This window comes from Myxocyprinus asiaticus, chromosome 6, assembly GCF_019703515.2.
Source record: "Myxocyprinus asiaticus isolate MX2 ecotype Aquarium Trade chromosome 6, UBuf_Myxa_2, whole genome shotgun sequence".
Taxonomy (NCBI): domain Eukaryota; kingdom Metazoa; phylum Chordata; class Actinopteri; order Cypriniformes; family Catostomidae; genus Myxocyprinus; species Myxocyprinus asiaticus.
Window position 1 is genome coordinate 22,595,242 of NC_059349.1, and position 23,865 is coordinate 22,619,106.

Below are 23,865 nucleotides of genomic sequence, written 5' to 3' on the forward strand. Positions count from 1 at the left end.
AGACAAAGGCAGGCCTAACACAGTCGTAAAACCACACACACTTCATAAATCTTACTGATAAAAATCGCGCCAAAATCAAACAAAGGGAGTCCAAAACAGACTACAAATCACATGAAGCCTTGCTCACTAAAGGATCGAACTCTCAACTCCTATTGGATGAGGCACATGACAGAACGGCCCTCAAACATGACGTCATCAGGAGTAGAAATACCTCTGAGATGCTTCCGGGATTTGCTTCCAGCAGCTTTGCTCGCCGTGCGTAGACGCAGCTCATCGCTGCTCTCAGGTGTAGCCTCGTGGCACAAGGAAGTAACGTCGGACTTGAAACTCTGGCCATACAATCTCCATCTCGCTGGACGAGTTGAGATTACTCTGTGTTCCACCGAACACTCTAACGGATCCAAAGGAGATCGCCGAGCAATCAGGATCTTCATCCGTTTGCCTGCAGAAGTGAAGAGAAAAGATTCCTCTTCCCTCTTCAATCAAGTCGACGTCGCTGATTTCTCCGCCAGCCCGCCGAGGATCAGCAGCCATACCGCCCACCAACAGAGCGAGGAAACGGCCTCCCATCATCACCCGAGCCTCGAGGAACCGAGTCGGAGTTAAAGGACAGATGAACACACATTCGTCTGCGTCCTCATATGATTCAAGTAAGAGGTTTACGTCTGGGCAGAGATAGAATATTATAGTGTGTTATTCTTGTGTATCAAGGTTATTGCTTGTACAGTTTACGGACCGCTGAGTCCGCTCATTGCTGCTAATAATACTCAATGTATTACTGTAATGTACTGTTATCATGAATGAGATCTGCTGTGTTGTAGTCCAACCACATTGGACTGTTGTGTATTTCCGCCATCACGGGTGAGATCGACAAACTGAGTTTATCCATTAAAGAACCAAAGACTGCGGGACGGTTTACGAGCCGTCCACCGTGTCTCTGAGTGATAAACTAACAGCTGCTTTCTCTCCCACGATCACGAAACCGGCTTTGGTGCCACCACTTTACTCTCTCTCTCTCTCGTACTAACCACACACACACATGCGCACGACCCCTCACAAACATTCTCGCACACATTTTTGGCTAGTAGATAACTTCGTGATAAAGCTCAGCTTTGTCCCTAAGTTATCGTACAAGTGGAGACACGCGGTAAACAGGCAGACGCCATTGACCGGCTTCTCTCCGCCCACATTCGCGGCCATATTCTCTGGCCGGAAATCTCGCGTGACGTACTCTCCACGAGAGTCACGTCCACCATTTTGTGCGTGTCCCTCCTTACACACACACACTCTCTCTCTCTCTCACACACACACACACACACACACACACACACACACCTTCCTCTCATGTGTTATAGGATTATTTTGGTTACCATATCTAATCATGTCACTGTTAGTTTGTAGTTGTAAGTCGGAAGTTTATTGACTGCATTGTATTGATTATTAATTGATATTACTGCATAAATAATCTTTGTTATATTTCAAAGAGAAGTGTTTTGGTTTGTTTTGCATACACCTGTTTCAAATGCTGACAGGGGATGTCAGTGCTCGGATTCAAGCCTTCATTGTTTCTTTTCAAAGGTCGATATTCCTCGGATGTCGATTTTCCTAAGAGAACAATCTAATATTGAGACTGTTATGCTATCTGGTTATTAGTCCCTGATTCCAGGGTGGTGCCCCAGCGATATTAATCCTTATTAATATTCTATTGATTTTTGATAGTTGATAATTATCTTTGATGATTGTTGAATTTGAAGGATCAATAAGCTAGTGTCATTTTAATCAGAGTTTCATTGATGTTAATAATTAAAGATTATCTTTGATAATTGTTGATTTAAAAGATTAAAAAAACTAACATTGATTCTCATCAATGTTCTATTGATTTTAATAATTAATAATTATATTTGATAATTATTAATTATTGCTAATAACCAAACCCGCTCCTGAATGTGGCACCTACAAAGGTACCTCATAAGGAAACTGGTTTCAGATAGGCTTCCACGGCACTAATACTGTCACGTCTAATGATGTAAAACAAATTCAAGAGAGCTTTAGATGTCAACAAGCAAATTCATAGTGACTACAATTCTTATTACTTGGTAGAAATTGACAAGATTCCTACTAAGTCCCAGGAATAAAAAATAAAAAATAAAATAAAAACTTTGCATTTATTTCAAGGCCAACAGATGACAAAAAGTAATACAAGCCAAACGTGAAAAATGACTAAACATTTTCGGGCCACCGCTTCATCAGTGTCAATTTTGAATTTGAGTCCTATTTTTACATCACTGAATCGCACACTCAAGATTATGGGAAGTCACAGGCAGTGTAGGATACTTCTATGACACATCTAGGATACATGCATTGTACAGCGACTGTACAGCATCACACCAGCACTGCAATCCAGACAACTGAATCGTTTCTGTGCTTGACAACAACATGCATCTCAATGTATATGTAGGGCCCTAGGAAATCAGTTTTATTTTCTTCTAATTCCATTTTATTTTCCACCAAATTCCGCGCTTTCCATTTTATTTTCTCTGAATTCCAGGTATTAAAGTTTAATTAAATGTAAAGTTTAATTTTAATTAAAAAAAACTACTGTCTAATCAAATGTATTCATAGAACTTTAATCAAATGAAAACAGAACAATTACTTTTCAACATAACATTGCATTATTTGTTATTAAATGAAGAGCATCTATTCTGATCCTCACAGCACAACCCAAAACCCCCAAAGTTTTTATTATTATTATTATATTATTATTATTTGGTCAAATACTGTGCTGGACAGTAATACTGTCTCAGTATTAATGAAAGCAGTGATGAAACTCTTGCTTGACATATTGCTTAAATATAACGTAATTATTATTGATATATTATTATTATCATTACTACTACTATTACTACTTCTACTACTACGTAGAATAATACATTTTACTATAGAGAAGTAATATATTTCTGTCTTTTTAAATTTCGTAGTTGTAGTTAAATGTTTTTGACGGCTTCACTTCTCACCTCTGGAAAAGCAGTTCACTATATGGGCTAATGTGCTTATCAAACTGCAAAAGGCTATGACTTATTTATATACTATAAATATATAGTCTGAATGTGCTGTGCACTTCACAGTGAATAAAGTGCTCTTCTCTTCATCATTAATACACACACAGAGCACATGTGATGTTAATGATGCGACTAGTGTATAAACAGTGACTTCTCACAATCACTTACTGTTGAATCACGTAGCTCATGTAGGCTGTTTGTTTAATTACATCTCAGCCTTTTGTGGTTTAATCACACCAGGACATATCACTATTTTAATTTGATTATTTGTGCATTTATACATTAATTTAATCCCAAATATTTCAAATTCTGTGACATTCCAAATTTTGTAGTTAATTCCATTTTTATGACTGGATTCCCCGATTTCATCTGTGTTTTCTGCAACGTGGAAATCATAGGGCCCTATATATGGCCGATAATTATGCTCTTATTATGTGGGATATATAGTAGGCAGCTAAGGACACATCTATGATGCCTTCAAAAACCACCCAGATGAAGGCATTTTAGACATGCTTTGATGCCTTCCTACCTCCATATACTGCTTGCGAAGGAAGCATTTTTCAGCTTTCGTACACTACAGTTTATCTGGACTCTGAAGACAGGCCATTGTATTCGAAGTGATGTCACACAATCACATTAATATGGACACAACTAGTACATCAAAGGTTGAGAGGCATCAAAGCACTTGTCAGCTGATGCCAGCAGACACAGATAACGTTTCTCGACTTAAGAAAAGCTTCAGTTCTGGGATATTGTTGTGCTGTTATTGTGGCACTCACTCTGTCCTTCCCTGTGCTTTGTTCTTGTTTTTTAACACCGACTGCGCTGACAGCTCCTGTTGCTCTGACAACCTCAACACGTCCTTGCTAAACAGGGTCGCTCACGCCTGTTTGTCACCAGTACCTGTGGTGAAGTTGTCGGCACAGGTTTGCTGCATGTCAATAGCAGCACTGCCAGGCAAAACGCTAAATTTAGCTCGGTCAGTCATGGAGCCACTGGGGGAAATCTATAAGATAGATTCCTTCTCTGTCTGCAGTGAGATCCATTGTGAAACAACACTAAAACACTAAGAGGGGAGTTCACCAAAAATGTATTTAACTATTACCGTAGTTTATTTGCACATGCTGGCTGCGCTGTTTTAGCATCTGATTCACTAAAGGAATAATGAAAATCAGCAACGCAAACACAAACATTTTGTGCTGAATGCAATTTGTGAGCAGCAATTCCCAATCTTACAGGCTGGTTCTGAGTATTAGGTTGTAGAGGATGCTGCAGAATACTGCAACCGGGCATACATTGTACAGCGACTATACAGCATTACACCACTGCAATCCAGACACCTGAATTGTTTCTGTGCTTGACCCCAACATTGGTCTCAATATATATTGGCCAGTAGTGATGCTCTTCTCCATCATTTAATGAACAACTGCTGCTATGATCAATAATTGTCTTTTTGTGGTTTTGTGGACAAGGCTATAATGAGCATTATTTACATAGAAAGGAGACATTCCTGCTGAAAAGACCAGCTTAGACCAGGATGAATTCCCATGTTGGTCAAGGCAGGTTTATGATGTTTAGTGCTGGTTTGGTGCTGGTCTAGCTGGTATAGCCATGCAAGTCAACCACATTGGTCTTTCTGGTCAAGCTGCTTGACCAAGGAAGTCTTGCTGGTTAAGCTAGTTAAGAAGCCTGGTGAGGACACCAGCACACCAACATCCAAAATTCCAGCATTTGTTGTGTTTTGGATGCTGGTATCCAGCATGGGATGGTGGTGCTGGTTGTTAGTGAATAAGACACCGTTGTTTGCACCAAAATTCATTGATGCTGTTGTTATGACATTGCATTGTTTTAGGCTTCTTCTTTTCAGTAGGCTGCTGGTGTTCAGCAGTATCATACTCAAGTTGTCTGGACAGCACAGCCCTTGCTAAGAAAATAGACTATTTTGGACTATTTAGCACTCTGTATCTTTTATCAATAACTCATTACTCTAAACAGGTCCTATCACAGCTTCCGACGTGAGGCAACACAGCTCCGAACAAGCTCCATCCTCAGTCTGGTCCCGTGCTGTGGTGATTGACAGCTCCGTGAGGCCATCGGTGGCATCTGTTAGCGTGAGGTGTCCGCTCCCAATGCCAGACGCTCTGATTAATAATTCCAAACACAAAACGCGAGACGGAGTGTCCTCTACGATTTCTATCTTCATCCGAATATGTTGTGCCTCACCAAAAGACCCGGCCAGATAACAAAAGCAAATAAGAGGCGGGAATGACTGTGCAGCTCTCTGATAATTATGCCAGGCTATGCTGCCGGGGTGTCTGGGGAACATGGTTTTCCATGCACAATGAAAGGGATGCAATAAAATCTCTGTGACAGCAGACTAGTCGGTCGGCATGACCAATCATTAAAACACACATCAAATGAGGAGCACACTGCCGGCTAAATGAAATGACAGTGGGAGGCCCAACCAGGGAAAAATAAAGTGACCATATGATTCAAACCAGAGGTCACCAATTACTGGGCCGCTGTCCAGATCTGGACCCCATATTGGTTCCATCCAAACCCAGAATCAGTTCTAATAAATTATTATAATCACAAACATAGCATTTTCTTCTCCACATGGAACATTTAAGCCTTGTTTATACTGCAAAGGCGACAAAGAAGGTGCATCTGATACATCTGTTACATCTTTAGACAGACTTTTTAATGCTGTACAGAGACAGCAATTATATCTTTATAAGAATCACAATCGAGGGTAAACTACAGTACTTTACTTAATGTATCTGTCAATTGTTGATTCTCATGTACAGCCGACAGAAAACTAGACCCATGTTGATTGTCATACCAACGACAAAGTTTTGATGAAGCATGTAGGATTTGATGCAGAATTTCTTTTACACATTATCAAATAAAGTGTTCTTTTCAAATATATACCCTGACCAGTGTCATAGCCACGGGTTTGCTAGGGTGTGCAAATGCCACCCAAAACATCAGCTTGCACACTGAAATAAAAATGTTTACGCTTTAAAATGCATTGATATGACAATAAAAATTTGATACACCAATTACAGAATTTAATAATCTATTAAAATGACTATATAACAGGCCTAACTAATGTGTTACAGAGGAACATGAGGAAAGTTTGTGCTTTCTGTGTCATTATTCATAATTGCATGTGTCAATATGAGCAAAATAAGCAAATTGCTTATTTTTTCTTCCCCAGTTACAATATTTTATGCATAACATGGAATATTTGGAGAATACACTTGGAAAGGTACTGTAATACGCCTTCTGATGATTATTTGTTCAAAACATGTTACAGGCCTATGCCATGAAGTTGTTAATTCTTTGACCATGCTTGATTTAAAGATGACACTTATCTGCCTGTATACTTGAAAGATTTCAAAATTGGTACAGTGAATGTTCCTGTCAGATGATATGCAAATATATTATGCATAATCAATGATGTACTTACGTTATGTTGTGTTAGTTTGCTTATGTTAGTTAAGACATGATGGTATCCTGTATTTATTAATGTAACTTTAGTATTGTTTTCCTGTTTTTATTTGCAGTCACACATAAAACCTCTTTGTACTCGCTAAATGCAAAGAATGTTCAATACAATTTTCAATCTTCTTACTGCTGTCTGTTTTTCTGTTTCACACAATGCATCACGCATTTATTTCTTATAGTTTTTGTGCCAGCTAATATAAAACCTGGTGTATTTTTGTCAATATTTCCCTATACTGCAAAGTGTCAGTCCATTTATATGAAGTCAGAAGTTTACATTCACTTAGGTTGAAGTCATTAAAACTGTTTTTTTAACCACTCCACAGATTTAATATTAGCAAACTATAGTTTTGGCAAGTCGTTTAGTGTGCATGACACACATAATTTTTCCAACAATTGTTTACAGACAGATTGTTTCACTTTTAATTGACTATATCACAATTCCAGTGGGTCAGAAGTTTACATACACTAAGTTAACTGTGCCTTTAAGCAGCTTAGAAATTCCAGAAAATTATGTCAAACCTTTAGACAATTATCCAATTAGCTTCTGATAGGAGGTGTACCTGTGGATGTATTTTAAGGACTACCTTCAAACTCAGTGCCTCTTTGTTTGACATCATGGTAAAATCAAAAGAAATCAGCCAAGACCTCAGAAAAAATTGTGGAACTCCTTGGGAGCAATTTCCAAATGCCTGAAGGTACCACGTTCATCTGTACAAACAATAATACACAAGTTTAAACACCATGGGACCACGCAGCCATCATACCACTCAGGAAGGAGACACATTCTGTCCCCTAGAGATGAACATAGTTTGGTGCGAAAAGTGCAAATCAAACCCAAAACAACAGCAAAAGACCTTGTGAAGATGCTGAAGGAAACAGGTAGACAAGTATCTTTATCCACAGTAAAACGAGTTTCAATAACCTGAAAGGCTGCTCAGCCAGGAAGAAGCCACTGCTCCAAAACCGACATAAAAAAGCCAGACTACAGTGTGCAAGTGCACATGGGGACAAAGATCTTACTTTTCTGAGAAATGTCCTCTGGTCTCATGAAACAAAAATGTAACTGTTTGGCCATAATGACCATTGTTATGTGTGGAGGAAAAAGGGTGAGGTTTGTAAGCTGAAGAACACCATCCCAACCGTGAAGCATGGGGGTGGTAGCATCATGTTGTGGGGGTGCTTTGCTGCAGTAGGGACTGGTGCACTTCACAAAATAGATGGCATCATGAGGAAAGAAAATTATGTGGATATATTGATGCAACATCTCAAGACATCAGCCAGGAAGTTAAAGCTCGGTCACAAATGGGTCTTCCAAATGGACAATGACCCCAAGCATACCTCCAAAGTTGTGGCAAAATGCCTTAAGGACAACAAAGTCAAGGTATTGGAGTGGCCATCACAAAGCCCTGACCTCAATTCGATAGAAGAACATTTGTGAGCAGAACTGAAAAAGTATGTGTGAGCAAGGAGTCCTACAAACCTGACTCAGTTACACCAGTTCAGTCTGGAGGAATGGGCCAAATTCCAGCAACTTATTGTGAGAAGCTTGTGGAAGGCTACCCAAAACATTTGACCCAAATTAAACAATCAAAAGGCAATGCTACCAAATACTAACAAAGTGTATGTAAACTTCTGACCCACTGGGAATGTGATGAAAGAAATTAAAGCTGAAATAAATCATTCTCTCTACTATTATTCTGACATTTCATATTCTTAAAATAAAGTAGTGATCCTAACTAACCTAAGACAGGGAATAATTGCTACGATTAAATGCCAGGGATTGTGAAAAACTGAGTTTAAATGTATTTGGCTAAGGTGTAATGTAAACTTCTGACTTCAATTGTATGTCTTCAGCCTAAATTGGAAAATAATTATGAATCATTCCAAAATAATCAAATCGAATTGTGACCGAATTTCAGAATTCATTAAAAAATATTAAGTTTAATATACATTAACAGGCCTAACTACACCACTGATAAAAGTGGCCTTAATTTGTTTAGTTATGTAACGTAACACAGGGCTAAAATAAAACGTTATAGTGCTTAGTTCATGCACACCCTGTTTTCCCATGGCTAACCCAGAGCCTTGTTCCCTATCTGTCACTCACTTGATGTTGTGTTGATGTAGTGACACTAGGGGTCGCTCTTGGGAGCCCCAAACACCTCTGATCATTGAGAAAAGGCCAATGGGAATTGGCGAGTGGAATTTGCATGCCACTACCCCGGACATTCGGGTATAAAAGGAGCTGGCTCGCAACCACTCATTCAGATGTTTTCTTCGGAGCCGAGTAGTGTTAATCAGCGAAATCCACTGCTGTTCCATTCACCTCGTGAGTATATGCTGTTGGATATAAGGCGCATTGCAGCGGTTTTCTCCCCTTCATGCATGATTAGTGCAGAGTACACTCCTGGGTGCTTCGACAGCTGAGAGAGTATATATTCTGATAAAGAGTATATTTTCCTCTAAAAGAGTGCGCACTGACGGAGAGCGTCTTTTTAAAGATGCCTTTCCGTCTGTGTGTAGTTCCTGGATGTGGTCGCTACCTCTCCGCCTCTGACGGCCATGATCGCTGCCTCACGTGTCTGGGCCGTAGTCACGCTGAGACAGCGTTCGTGGATGGTTCATGTCCTCACTGCGAGAGCATGACCACGGCAATGTTGCGGTCACGGCTTTCTTTCTTCCAGGGGAAAGCCACTTCAGCTGCTCCCCACCCCGGTCCTTCTGATGGTTAGCGCTGGGGGAGATTTGGGGACCCAAATGGGAGTGGTTCCGCCGGGTGATCCCCCATGGACCTCCCATTCCCCAGTACGAGCCAGCTCGCCCCAGGGAGAGTTTAATGTCTCGTTTGGGGCTCGAAAGCAGGATGAGCTCTTGATCGCAGCATTGGAGAGTAGGTTGGCACAGTCGGACGCGGAGGACTCAACTGGTTTCCCACCTTTGTGTGTGGTCTCCCAGTCTGAGGCCCACGCAAAGCTGACAGCCATGCTTGCCCAGGCTGCTGCGAGTATTAGGCTGGAGTGGAACCCTCCACCCTACCTGAGCCCTCGTGGCTTGATGACTGGTTCCTGGGTTCGGAGCGCCGCTCACGGCCACGCCCCGCCCTGGTTCCATTGTTCCAGGAGGTGCATGAGGAACTCACGAAGTTGTGGCGGGCACCTTTTACTGCCCGGACCCGCTCTCACTACCCTCGACGGTGGGACAGCCAGGGGGTACACGGAGATTCCTCAGGTGGATAAGGCGGTTGCAGTGCACTTGTGCCTGCAAAACGCCGCCACATGGCGGAATCGCCGAGACTCCCGTCCAATGCCTGTAAGTCTATGTCGTCTCTGATGGACAAGGCATACAGTGCCACTGGACAGGCCACCTCTGCCCTGCATGCAATGGCCCTCCTGCAAGTAAACCAGGTCAAGGCATTGAAAGAGCTGCATGAGTGTAGTCCTGACCCGGGAATGATGCAGGAGCTGCGCTCGGAGACTGACCTATTTGGCGTGATGAAGGTCACAGCGCAGACTCTCGGGCAGGCGATGTCCACCTTGGTGGTCCAGGAGTGCCGCCTATGGCTTAACCTGGTTGAGATGAAGGACGCCCACAAGGTCCGCTTTCTCGATGCCCCCATCTCCCAGACTGGCCTATTCGGCAACACCGTTGAGGACTTTTCTCAGCAGTTCTCAGTGGTTAAGAAGCAGACGGAGCCCATCCAACATATCCTGCCCCGGTGTGGTTCAAGGTCCTGCCTGCTTGCCACCGAGGGCGTCCCCCTGCGGCAGCAACTCAGGCGGCTCCGCCGCAGCCCGAGCCAACTGCTTAGCCCTGGCACAGAGCCCCCTGCAGGAAGCTGATGCCCCCCATCTCTCGATCCGGTACTAAGAGCCCCAGGAAGGCCTCCAAGCGCCCCTGAGACGGACGACCCAGGGATGAAGAGACCCACTGGAACCCCGGAGGTGGTGCACAGACCACTCCATCCCCCAGTGGAGGGCTGTTAGGAGAATCCTTTGTTCCCTTTTGTTTTGATTTTGGCGCATGCCCAAGGGGCTGTGGCACCCACATTTCCAAAAAAGTTTCCTCACTCCTGGGTCATACACTCTGTGTTTACGGCCGTTGTTGTCACGATCACCGTACATCGAACACTCGCTGCCAGGGCACTACGAATGCAGGCTCCCCACCTTCAGGTGGTTGTGATGAGCCGCGAGGGCACCCAGCCTCCTCCCCTGTTGCTGACCGGTCCTATGGTGGGTATGCAGAGGGAGGTAAGTGCTTTGACATTTCGCTCAGCACAGCTACAAGTTCGGGACGTGAGGCTCCTCGATGTGGCAGTTCCTGCTCCTCCCCGCCACGAGGCCCCACCTGCAGGTACTTGAAATGCAATCATCCCCTTGGTGCCTCTCGCTCGGAGTTTGGAGGTGTGGCTAGTGCTCTCCAACCCGTTGTGCTGGTTGGCCAGGACGATCTGACTCGGCTATGCATTTCAGTTTGCCCGGCGCCTGCCCGGGTTCAGCATTGTCCATTTCACAGCCCCTACTTCATGCCAAAGAAAGGCGGTGGGTTGCGGCCAATCTTGGACCTGCGAGTGCTGAACCGGGCCCTGCACAGACTCCCGTTCAGGATGCTGACTCAGAAGTGCATTCTGTCATGTGTCCAGCATCAAGATTGGTTCACACGCAGTTGGTGCTGAACTGCCTGAAGTCATTCAGGCGGAGGACAGCGGTCCCACTGAAACAGTTTCAGAGGCTCCTGGGGCATATGGCATCCTCGCCGTGGTTATGGCGCTTGGGTTGATGCATATGAGACCGCTTCAGCACTGGCTTCAGACTCGAGTCCCGAGATGGGCATTGCGCCACGGCACGCATCGCGTGGCTATCACGCCGATCTGCCGCCGCATGTAGAACCCTTGGATGGACCTTGCATTTCTGTGGGCAGGGTTCCCTTAGAGCAAGAGTCCAGAAGTGTCGTTGTTACGACAGATGCCTCCAAGTTAGGCTGGGGTGCCGTGTGCAACGGGCACGCAGCCACGGGCTCATGGACAGGGCCGCGACTGCGTTGGCACATCAACTGGCTCGAGTTGTTGGCGGTATTTCTGGCCCTGTGGAGGCTTTGGCTGTTGATTCAGAGCAAGCATGTGTTGGTCCGGACGGACAAACGGCGACGGTAGCGTATATAAACCGCCAAGGTGGTTTACGCTCACGTCGCATGTCGCAACTCGCCCGCCATCTCCTCTGGAGTCAGCAGCGACTGAAGGGTAGAGTGGAGATTCCACCCCCAGGTGATCCATTTGATTTGGAGTTGATTCGGTGAAACAGGTTGACCTGTTTGCTTCCCGGGAATCCACCCATTGCCCCCTCTGGTACTCCCTGGCCGAGGCTCCCCTCGGCAGACGCGCTGGCACACAGCTGGCCCTGGGGGCTGCGCAAGTATGCATTCCCGCCAGTGAGCCTGCTTGCATAGACTTTGTGCAAGGTCAGGGAGGACGAGGAACAGGTCATCCTGGTGGCACCGTATTGGCCCACCCAGACTTGGTTCTCAGAGCTCACGCTCCTCGCGACAGCCCCTCCCTGGCGAGTTCCCCTGAGGGAGGACCTCCTCTCTCAGGCACGGGGCACCATTTGGCACCCACACCCAGACCTCTGGAATCTCAACATCTGGCCCCTGGATGGGACGTGGAAGGCTTAAGTGGCATACCACCGGCAGTGGTAGACACTATCACTCAGGCCAGGGCTCCCTCTATGAGGCAGCTGTATCCCTTGAAGTGGCGTTTGTTTGTGAATTGGTGTTCTTCCCGAGGTGAAGATCCCCAGAGATGTGCAGTCGGGTCAGTGCTCTTCTTCCTGCAGGAGAGGCTGGAGGGGCGGCTGTCCCCCTCCACCTTGAAGGTGTATGTGGTCGCTATAGCGGCACACCACGACGCGGTGGATGGTAAAGCACGGGGGAAGCACGACCTGATCATCAGGTACCTTAGAGGCGCTAGAAGGTTGAATCCTCCTAGGCCATGCCTCGTTCCCTCGTGGGATCTGGCCATGGTCCTGCTGGGCCTGCGGGGAGCCCCGTTTGAGCCTCTAGAGTCAGTTGAGTTAAAGGCTCTCTTGTTGAAGACGGCCCTCCTGACTGCGCTCACGTCCATCAAGAGGGTTGGGGAACTGCAGGCATTCTCTGTCAGTGACACCTGCCTGGAGTTCGGTTCGGCGTACTCTCACGTGGTCTTGAGACCCCGACCGGACTACGTGCCCAAGGTTCCCACGACCCCTTTTAGGGATCAGGTGGTGAGCCTGCAAGCGCTGCCCTGGGAGGAGGCAGACCCAGCCTTGTCGTTGCTGTGTCTGGTGGGCGCGTTGCATATCTATTTGGACCGCACGGAGAGCTTTAGACGCTCTGAGCAGCTCTTTGTCTGTTTTGGAGGACAGCTGAAAGGGAACGCTGTCTTCATACAGAGAATTGCCCACTGGATCGTGGATGCCATCACTTTGGCATACCAGGCCCAGGGTGTGCCATCCCCTTTAGGACTTCGAGCACACTCCACTAGGAGTTTTGCATCCTCCTGGGCACTATCCAGTGGTGCCTCTCTATCTGTAGAGCAGCGGGCTGGGCAACACCCAATACCTTTGTGAGATTTTAAAATCTCCGGGTTGAGCCAGTTTTGTCACGTGTGTTGACAGGTACGAACAGGTAAGTTTGCGGGCAGCTGGCCGGGAGTCCCGCTTGCGCACAGCACCTTTCCCCTCCCTGAGGGGGAGACGTATGCTTTTTTCCCCCATGCGAGTTCCTGAGACGGGTGAACCCTGGATGTCCTTCCTCCTTAGCCCTGCGGCAGGCGAATTCGGTGAAGGAATTCGAAGCCGGGCCCAGTACGTGTACTAGTATGCCCTGTACTGGGGTAGGTGCTTCACATGTGCTGGTTACCTGTGGTAACCCCTTGTGACGTATTTTCCATGGTACGGTTTCCATGAGGGCAAATCCATGTCTCCCTTCGGCAGGGCCCCCCCTGCCACCGGTCACCGTGCTGAAGAGTTCCTCCCCCAGATAGGACCTACCATGGGGCTTCTTCCACATGCGGCTGGTAAGCCCATGTGATGTATTCGCCACATGTTAACATCCCCTTCGGCAGGATGTGGTCTCCGTGGTGTCTTCCCCTGTGGGAAGAGCGCCTTCCCCGATGCAAATACATATGGCCCCAGCTGAATAAATGTCTTTTTTGTGGGAGAGAAAAAAAAAGAAAGAGAAAAGGTCACAGCTGGCACAGCCTGTTCCTATTGTGTATACGGTATTCACAAGCTTCATTTATACCCGTATGTCCAGGGGAGTGGCATGCAAATTCAACATATTGGCTATTATTTTCCAGACTTTTGCAGGGGATGAAGTAAAACAAAAAATAAAAAAAAATGGATTTCTTGGAACTTTAATTGAATACTCCTGATCTAGACAAATGAGCAAATCTGGGAATTTGAGCAAAAAAATAAATAAAAAATAAATAAAGAATAAAAATAAATGAATAAACTCGAGGACAACTCACAATAGACTAGCCTTTGGTAATGTAATGTGGATGTAGATATGGACAATATAGATGTGTTATTTGCTTAAGTTACTCACCTAAGGCGTTATCTAATGAGGTGGTGGAAGTGGGTAACAAATAATTAGTTAAAAACCCCTCTTTCTAAAACAAATATTAGAAGTAGCTTATGCAAACATCTCATTTAAAAACTGTAATTAAAAAAGTTACAGAAAAGATTGATTTTCTCCACACTCAGTGTTTATGCCTCTTGTCCCATATATCAAAGCACCTTAAACCTGAGCACTGCTGCGGAGTTAAACATTAAATAAGTGAATACATTAAAGCAAGGGTTTTCAAAGTGTGGGGTGCATCTCCCCAGGGGGGCGCATGTCAGGGGAGGCGCGGAGTGTGGTAAACATTTTTATTAAATAATTAATATGTATATATATATATATATATATATATATATATATATATATATATATATATATATATATAGATAGATAGATAGATATAGATATATATATAGATATAGATATAGATGTATTGAGTTTAACTATTATATTTAAAACATTATTTAAACAGTTCATGTTTGTGAAGATTCTCTGATATTTGTCAAGCCCGCCAATACAGCAGACATGATGTATTAGTGTGTAATTACAATGGAGCAGTTTCTGAGACCACCAAATTGGAATCCTTCAGTTTCAGGGGTCAAACCCAAAAGACGATACGATGAGCAGTATTTAAGTTTAGGATTTACATGGACAGGATCAGTTCATGCACCACGACCTTTATGTGTCATTTGTCAGGAGATTTTAGCTAATGACAGCATGCAACCTGCTAAACTCCGCAAACACCTTGACACCATGCATGCTGAGGTAGCGGGAAAACCTCCTGAGTTTTTCCAAAGAAAACTTCAAGCCTTTCAAGGTCAGAAAAAAGTTGTCAGAGAATTTGCCAAATTAAATGTGAAGGCCCCTGAAGCTTCAAATCACGTTGCGCTGCGTACTGCCAAGGCGGAAAAAGCACATAACATCGGAGAGACATTGATTCTGCCAGCAGTCAAAGATATGTGTTCACTGATGGTAGGAGAGGCAGCGGCTTCTAAGCTTGATTCTATTCCACTCTCTGACAACACAGTGAGTCCGCGCATGTCTGACATGGCACAGGATGTGAAGGAGCAAGTGTTAGACAGCATCAGGCACAGCCCATTTTTTGCACTCCAGATCGACGAATCCACTGATGTGGTACGTGAAAAACATGGACATTCAAGAAGAGTTTCTATTCAGTAGTCCTTTGCACACGCACACACACACACACACACACACACACACACACACACACACACACACGTGTTGGTGCGGCTATCCTTATGAGGACTCTCCATAGACGTAATGATTTTTAAACTGTACGAACTATAGATTCTATCCCCAACCCTACCCCTAAACCTAACCCTCACAAAAAATGTTCTGCATTTTTACATTTTCAAAAAAACATTGTTTAGTATGTTTTTTAAGCGATTTAAATTATGAGGACCCTAGAAATGTCCTCATAAACCACATTTATACCCTTGAAATTACTAGTTTGTAACCTAAAAAAAATGTCCTCGTAAACCACCCAAACCTGCCCACACACACACACACACACACACACACACACACACACTCCTCCTCCTCTCTGTTACAGATCTTCTGACTGGTTTGACTGAGATGGACCGTTATTGGAATTTCAAATTATGTTCTTTTTTTTTTTCTTTTTTTGCCAGGAACTAACATTGTTTTTGTTCCATTTTTTTCTCCACCAATGTAAAAATTATATAATATAAAAAGTTGTATATTCAATGTCATAATTCAGTTAATAACTTCTGCACTTTTCTTGTCGATTAAATAATGTCAAACAATTGTCTGTGGGCGGGGGGGGGGGGGGTGCAATGTCTTTGACTTTGAAAATCCTTGCATTAGAGAATCAAGTCAGTTCCACAGAGAGCTCAGGGCAGCACACATATATATGCCCCTGGACGGTCTGCACATATGTTTTATGTGCTCTAGATATGGGGTTCTGAAACAAAAAAGTCTGAGGAGAGCTACTGTACTGGGATCATATAAAAAATGTTGGGCCACACGGGCCCTTTAGGTCTCAGGCAGCGTCTTAGGTCAGTGCTGCATAGCTGGGTCCCGTGGGAGAACTGAACGATGAGGCCCCCACGACTTTAAAAGTGAAAAATATGACAGCCAGTCAGTTTTGCTTGCATAAAATAGGGCCTCAATAGTGCAAGTATCAATTTTTAATGCAGGCTGTTTTTGACCCTGTCCTTGCCTCTGCACACACCGTGGCAGATAAACTGAAGGGTGTGCTGAGGTGAAGCGTAAACAGACACATATACACTGCACGGTACATAACTGAAACTATAGAGCACATACATAAACCATCTCAATCAAGGTCTTAAAAGGTGTTTAGTATGTGTGACCTCCGCGATCATCATTATTAGTGATAAAAGACCTCATTCAGAGTAGCAACATATTTAATTTTTACGAGAATGAAAATGAGATTTTGCATACGCACAAAAGTTAACCTGATTTTCTGATGAATTGCTACAAGTGCTACAAGTGTGAAGAGAGTGACTGACTGACTGTATGAATTAATAAATAAATGAGAGACTGTTTACATGCACAAGAATATTGCGACACGCACACTTAACTGTACATTACTGAATCTATACAGCACATATGTAATCCACCTAAATCAAGGTGTTAGTAGTATGTTGCCATTTAGTATTTGTGTCCACAGAGATCATCTTTATTAGTGATGATAAGTACAAAGACATTAAGTGCATACACTAAGTTTGTAGCAATTAGCTAAACTGGTAGTTAAAACATTTGCAGTAATAAATGTACAATATAGATTACTTCAAACTTAGTTCATATCATTTATACTGCAAGGCACCCACACTGATGCTCCATTTCTAGAGAGCAGAGAGCATGCTCAGTGCTTTCACACCTGATCTAGTCCATCTGTCTGCGCAGGCAGGATTTGACCAGAGCAAGCCCAGATATCTCAGCAGCCAGAGTGCTGGCCACCACACACAAACACACACACAGATCTCTTACCAGAAACGCCACCGTATGTAGTTCTCGCGCCTCTGCCGATACCGGGCCAGGGTGTGGCATCTGCTTTGAGACCCATCAGTCCAGATACGGTGTTCGTCGCTGTAACTCCATCCGCCCCGCCTACAAAGAACCATAGAGGGTCGTACAGAAACATCAACCAACCACACTGTATTGATAAAACTTCTGGAACAACTGTTCAGCCAGAACAACTGTACTGGAACAACTGTTCCAGTAATGTTATTACGTCTAAACACATTGCTGTGGTTCACCATGGCTAACGCTGCAGAAAAAACTAAACAAGCTTACAGTAGCTTGTTACTAGCATTTGCTGTGGTTTGGATGCTAGTGCAACATTTATAATAGGCATATACAACCAGATTTGATCCTAAATTCCATGTATTTGATCATATGTTAAAAGTGAGGAAAAAATCGGGATTTATAACAGACATGAACATTTTCTTATATGTATTCTAAGTGAAAAGCATGCGTTTAAATAGGCCAATTTGCACTTGATTTTCAGATGACTTTCAGAGATGAAAGTGCAAATATGTAAGTGATTCACTGAATAAATAAATGAATAAATGACTGACCATGTTTACATGCAGAAGAATTTTTCTATATAAATCAGAATGATTTTTTTTTAAATGATGTATGTGTTATATGAATCCACTGTATTCATTCACAATATCTGCAGATAATATAAAGCATTAAATTGAAATATTTAATGTGTTAATTTTTCTTAATGCCGATTAACGCATTTACCAATTTTCACATTAGATTCTGACATTATATTCAGTTCCGTGTGAGTTCTGAACACTGGTTGGAATAGGGCGGAACCTTTGCGATGTGTCCGGGGTCATTACACTAACACACACACAACAGCAATTCTATATCAATGATCAAGTGATGGAGAAAGGACCTCTTAACCGTAATTTCAGGATTCCCACTCTTTTCAAGGCACAATTTTCCAGGATATTTTATGTGCCCAACTGGTGTAATATTTAAGCAAAAACACACGAGAGGTCATGTACGTATATTGTGGTTATTTTTTCTGAATTCCGTATTTGACAATTGAATTAAACTGTATTATCAAAATGGTGTTTAATTAATTTAATGATAAAAATGAAAATATATTTACTTTAATTTTCAACATAACATTACATTATTTTTTATCAAATGAAGTGCTTTTATACAAAATTCTTACAGCACAATCTGAAACAACACTGAAGATATTTTTGTCAAATGAAGTAATGCACAATGGAACTTTACAGATGTGAGATATTGCCTTTACACATTATTATTATTTAATTACAGTTAACATTACATTACTATACAGTAGTAACATTGTCTTTTTTTTAATTATTATTATTTCACACGTCCATTTAAATCAAGCTAATATTTTTTGTGTTTTTGACAGTAATTTCTCTCTCCCGATAAGCAGTGTCCTACACTGGTCCAGCGTGATTATTAAACGGCAAAAAGCTGTGATTGAATTAAATAAATATATAGTCTGTATGTGCTGCGTGCTTCAGACCGCTCTGCTCTCTGTCTTCTACTAAACACACACACACACACACACACACACACACACAGAGCGCGCATGATGATCATAATGAGGTGTTTTCAGAGTATGAGCGGCCGGCTTCACACATTAATTTTAAAGCATTCAATATATGCAGATTAGGGCTGTGTCGATACAATCAAATATCGATATATTGCGATACTTTTTCTTATGATATTGTATTGACCTTTAGATCCATGTATCGATATTTATATTCAACTATATGTGTATTCATATCATGTAAACACGCAACAAAGTTGGCACATTGTTACTTCCAAATCAATTAAATCAATTGAAATTGGAATTGATTCGTAATCGAATCAAATTATGATATCGTAATGTATTGCATAAATCGTACCGTGACATGTTGCAATACATATCGTATCATAAGGTGCCAGGCAATACCCAGCTCTAATGCAGATTATTTATTTATTCAATTAAATTGCAGCATTTTGTGGTTTAAAGACCACACTATGATATATCTAGATTTTAATTTGATTGTGCATTCAAACATTCATTTTCAGTCCAAATACGCCGAATTCCTTGAAATTCCGCATTTTATAGCTAATGCCATTTTTATGACTGGATTTATTTATTGCATCTGTGTTTTCCACACTGCAGAAACCACAGGGCCCTAAGTACACTCCAATCCTTGAATTATTCAAAATGATTCACATCCCGAGGTGTAAAGGCCACATCACCACGCTACCACCTCAGGGTGTGAATTCATTTTCAAACAAATCAGCAGTCAACCGTCTTCACTGTCTACAGTTTACAACTGAAATGTTTTTGTAGTTAACACAACAGCAATGTTGGAATGAAAAAATCATATATTGATCTATAGAAATAGTTGAACTGTCTTGTCGGAAGAAAGCAAAGATAACAGCAGATGATCAGGGAATGTACCTGACAGGGCTTCAGACATGACAGTCAACCATTGACATTGTTTCCCAATGCACAGCTGCCGGCTGTGACAAAACGATACGAATTTGTGTTTTTGACACCTATCCTGAATCCCAATCATTACCTACCGCTTTTGTACATGTAACAAAATTCTTGTTAGGGACACAGTCAAACAGTTTTATTATACTAAAATATTTTCCAGGACAAATAAATATTTTCCTGGACATTTAGGCATTTTTCTCATTTTCCATTACTTTTCCATGACAAAATTTCAGGTTTTCCAGGATGTGCGGGTACAATTTTTTGTACAAAACAAACCCAGATGAGACTAGTGATAAGTCGCATTCACACGACCCACTGGAGTCACATCAGAATTTCCCCCGTGTCACGATCCAGATAATTCGGATGAAGTTTCATTACGTGGATAGTGCCAGTGCTAAAAGTAAAACAAGGCATTCTCTGCAAGCGCTTTTCATGTGGAGTTCAAAGCAGCAAATCATGTAAATGCAGTTTCACGAATGCTGTAGCAAAGTGGAAAGCCACTATTAATATTGAGGAGGATGAAGGTTTAAGGGATTTAATGCCCATTGCAATAAAAGCGCAAACTACTGGGACTAGATATTTCCATTTGTTAACCTTTCACTTAGACTTTTTAGTGCATTTCTCCTTGATAATGTGGTATACTTTGTTTGGAAAATGTTAATAAAACATCATTGTTGCATACTGTTTTGTTTTATTTCTAAAAAGGAACTAAATGCGATGAATCTGTGATAAATTATTAAAAAAAATATGTGATTAATCATGATTAAATATTTTAATCAACTGACAGCACAAATTTATTTATATCTGCATATGTCCATAAGAAAGTTATTCTAAGACCAATAAGATTGTTGTAAGATATTTTTTTAATACAAACATTTAAAGAAATTTACATAATTCAATATACAGACAGACAGATAAAATGACCGTAACAGTCCCATATTTAAAAAGGTTACTGGCCTACATTGCCTAATTTATCCTTCACCCTCTTGTCTTCAACTGTTAATGACATGAATGAGAATGAATGATTTGGATAAGTTACTTAAAATGCTGTGTAATAAATGGCAAGAGTGGCCAGAAAAATAAAGCGGGGGAAAAAAGGAGATGTCTTAGTTTATTTAGAATATTCCGTTTACCAAAGATTGTAATTTATCACAGTTTTAAATTGCAAAAAAAAAAAAAATTAATAAAAAAAAACACAAAGATTGTAGACATGTTTGCTCTATGGAAAGTGTAAACCTCTTTTTCATAATAAAGGCTTTCTTAATTGGAAAATGCATGTAATGAGTCTAACACTAATTATAAAAATGTGATTTGAATAATGCTTCTTTGCAGTTTGTATTGAATTTTGTATCATATAAAGATATTTGTGGGCATTCTGTAGGTGGAATCCATGTGCTCATTCATGTGTGCAGAATTTTCAGATGATCTGCGATTTATTAAATTGTAATGAATTTAGGAACAATACTGATGTTTGATACATCATTCGTAGGAACATTTAGGAAATTATATCTTTATAAATGAGGCCCCTCATGTGATGGCGTCCACACTAGACATCTTAACTAGCAAGATTACTCTAATCAACCAGCCAGGAAATCAGTAAAACCATGCTTCACCAACAAAAACAAAAAAAACATACCAATTACATTTTAGTAATGAACAGCATGGTGATGCTAGTCTACTATCTAGATTAGCTCCACATTAGCACAAGCCAGCATAGACCAGCCAGGAAATTCATTCTGCATATGCAGGTCTTTTTAGCAGCGTACATTTTATCAGTGAAGATTAGGAAGTTGCTGGATTCAAAAAGAGAGTTTAATGAAAGGCATTTGTAACATCTACTATGTTTGTGCATAGGTTAGGCTGCTCATACCTTCATATGCGGCTCCGGCGATATCAACGATGTTGGTGACATTGGGTGTGAGCTTGGCAAAGAAGGGGATGGTGGTGGCCTGTCGGACCCAGCGGCAGATGTTCCGCACCATCTCAGGGTCCTAGAATGGTGGTCAAGACTCATTACAGGGTTCTGCAGATCATGTATATTTATGGTATTCATTCTGTAAATTTTTGTCACTTCCTGCTATTAAAGGTGATGAGTGTAATTTTCTCTTATCCTTGATTAATACGCAGAGACAGCATTAAATAAGCAATCTGAAGGCTGATTCCCTCGAAAAGTGGCTCTGTGGCGCTATTAAAACATTGCTGTTTATTTGAGCATTCCGGCCAACCTGAAATAGCAAAATTGGCTCATTCAGTTGCGTGAGTTTGGGGTAGGACTATCTGTTTGGAAAGACAATGATAGATGAAGAAAGTACTCATGAAACCTGTTTGAAAACAGCGACTGTTTTTGCAATTCCGTTTGGCGATGGTAGTGGCTCAGAAATTACACACTTCATCTTTAATTTTGGGGGCCAGTGGCCATGTCTGGTCACAAGACCGGCTATCAAACCCAACAACAAAGGTAAAATGGGACATTTGAGATGTGCCTCTTGTTCATCCCTATTCATCTGCTGGTCTATTTTCAAAAACAAGACTACCGGTACCCTAAATATTCTCCATGCACTGACCACAGAGCACAGAGGCAATGTACAAAATGTGTTTTCTTTCTATCTTGCTTCTTTTATTCTAAAACACATACAGTCTCTCTTTTTGTTGCCCACACATACAGATACACACCAAGGACTCAAATGGTTTAGCGATTCCCTCATGAAATCTCTCAGATGTGGCCAGGGAGGAAAATGCTGTTGTGTCTGAACATGTCGTCTGAAACACATCACTGCCTTCATGGTGCTTTTTTACTTCTGTGAATGCCTTTTCCCACTCCCTTCCCCCAGCCTTCTTTCTATGCTTCTCATTCTCTGTCTCTCATCCCCCTCTCATTGAGGATACAGCAAAAATCACGTATAGTCTATTGTACCGTATGTACACCGTTTTTGGTAGAGGTGGGGAAAAAGCAATATTTAAAAGTGTGATATTTTAACTCATGATACTGCATCAATGTTCAAATTTCATCAAATAATTTATATTGTTAGTTATGTTTTTTTAAAACAAGTTAAGCTCATTCGACTGTATTTGTGGCATAATATTGATTACCACAAAAAATTATTTTTACTCATAAAAACGACAATTTAAACAAACTTTACAGCTCAGATAATACATGAGTTTTATTAGAAGAATTAATATAAGTGCTTTTATTAAATAATAAGCTTCACATTTCTGCCTTTAAACTCTCAAAGGCAAATTGGTCCCATTCACTTCTATTGTAAGTGTCTCACTGTAACCTTGATTTTTGCTTATTTTAAAGAAAATGAAAATACATTTTGTGGTAATCAACATTATGCTACAAAATCTGTCGATTGAGCTTAACTTGTATTGAACCCAGAGTATTCCTTTTATATTTTTGGGGAAAAAAAACTTTTTTTTTTCAAACTTTGAAAAAGCTAAGAATGTGGAACCACTGTACACTGTTCTCTCACATTGTGTTTGTGTACAGACACTGACGTTTCTATGTTCTACGCTACTTCTATGTCTCTACGATGAAGTAAAGCAGTAAGTTCAGCACTTCTTGCACAAAATACTGAAGTCCAATGAAGATGTATGAGAAAATCACAATATATGTGCACTAACATCACTAAACAATCAAATATTATTGTATTGCTGCAACCCAGATATCTGTAGTATATAATATTGCATTGCCAGGTCCTTGCTGATTCACTTTCTTTTAGTAGATACACAAAAATGTTCCCTTAATCAGCAGGAACAAGTCAGATGCCAAATATGCCATGTCTTTTTAGTTTCTTGTATAAAAAAATAAAAATAAAAATAAATAAATAAATAAATAAATACAACAATGAAACAAATACAGCTCGAGTCCCTCAGAACTTTTGAAGGAAAGAAAATAACACATCTCTTGCAACATCTGCAGCAGAATAAAGTATGTTTTTTAGCAAAGCTGTATCTCCTTCTCTGGTTGAGCTGTGGTTCTGAAAAGCATCGTGATGGCAGCTCTCCAAATCACTGGCATTCATAATGAATTAAATTTGAATGGCGCACATCTTGAGAGTAGCGCAAAATGTCATAACTCAGAGATACGGCTGAGAGGTGCCAAATGGAAATGTGATGTGCCTCTGTCGTACCAGGCTCCGGGCTCTGTAGACATCTGTTGAAAATGTGATGCTTCGGGGCATTTCTGTTTTCCTCTGAATA

General features: G+C 41.7%; 1 protein-coding gene across 3 annotated transcripts in view; it reads right to left on the bottom strand.

Moving 5' to 3' along the window:
• Window positions 1-23,865, bottom strand: part of LOC127442398 (dihydropyrimidine dehydrogenase [NADP(+)]-like) — a 297,161-nt gene that overhangs the window by 44,580 nt on the left and 228,716 nt on the right. For all 3 annotated transcript variants that reach the window (XR_007897477.1, XM_051700403.1, XM_051700404.1), the window contains exons 17-18: window positions 21,533-21,653; window positions 17,157-17,276 (exon numbers count right to left, since the gene is read on the bottom strand). Coding sequence is in view for 2 of the 3 variants with exons in the window: in XM_051700403.1 (XP_051556363.1) it covers window positions 17,157-17,276; window positions 21,533-21,653 (241 nt within the window). In the remaining variant the exon portion in view is untranslated. The remainder of the gene's footprint in view (window positions 1-17,156; window positions 17,277-21,532; window positions 21,654-23,865) is intronic.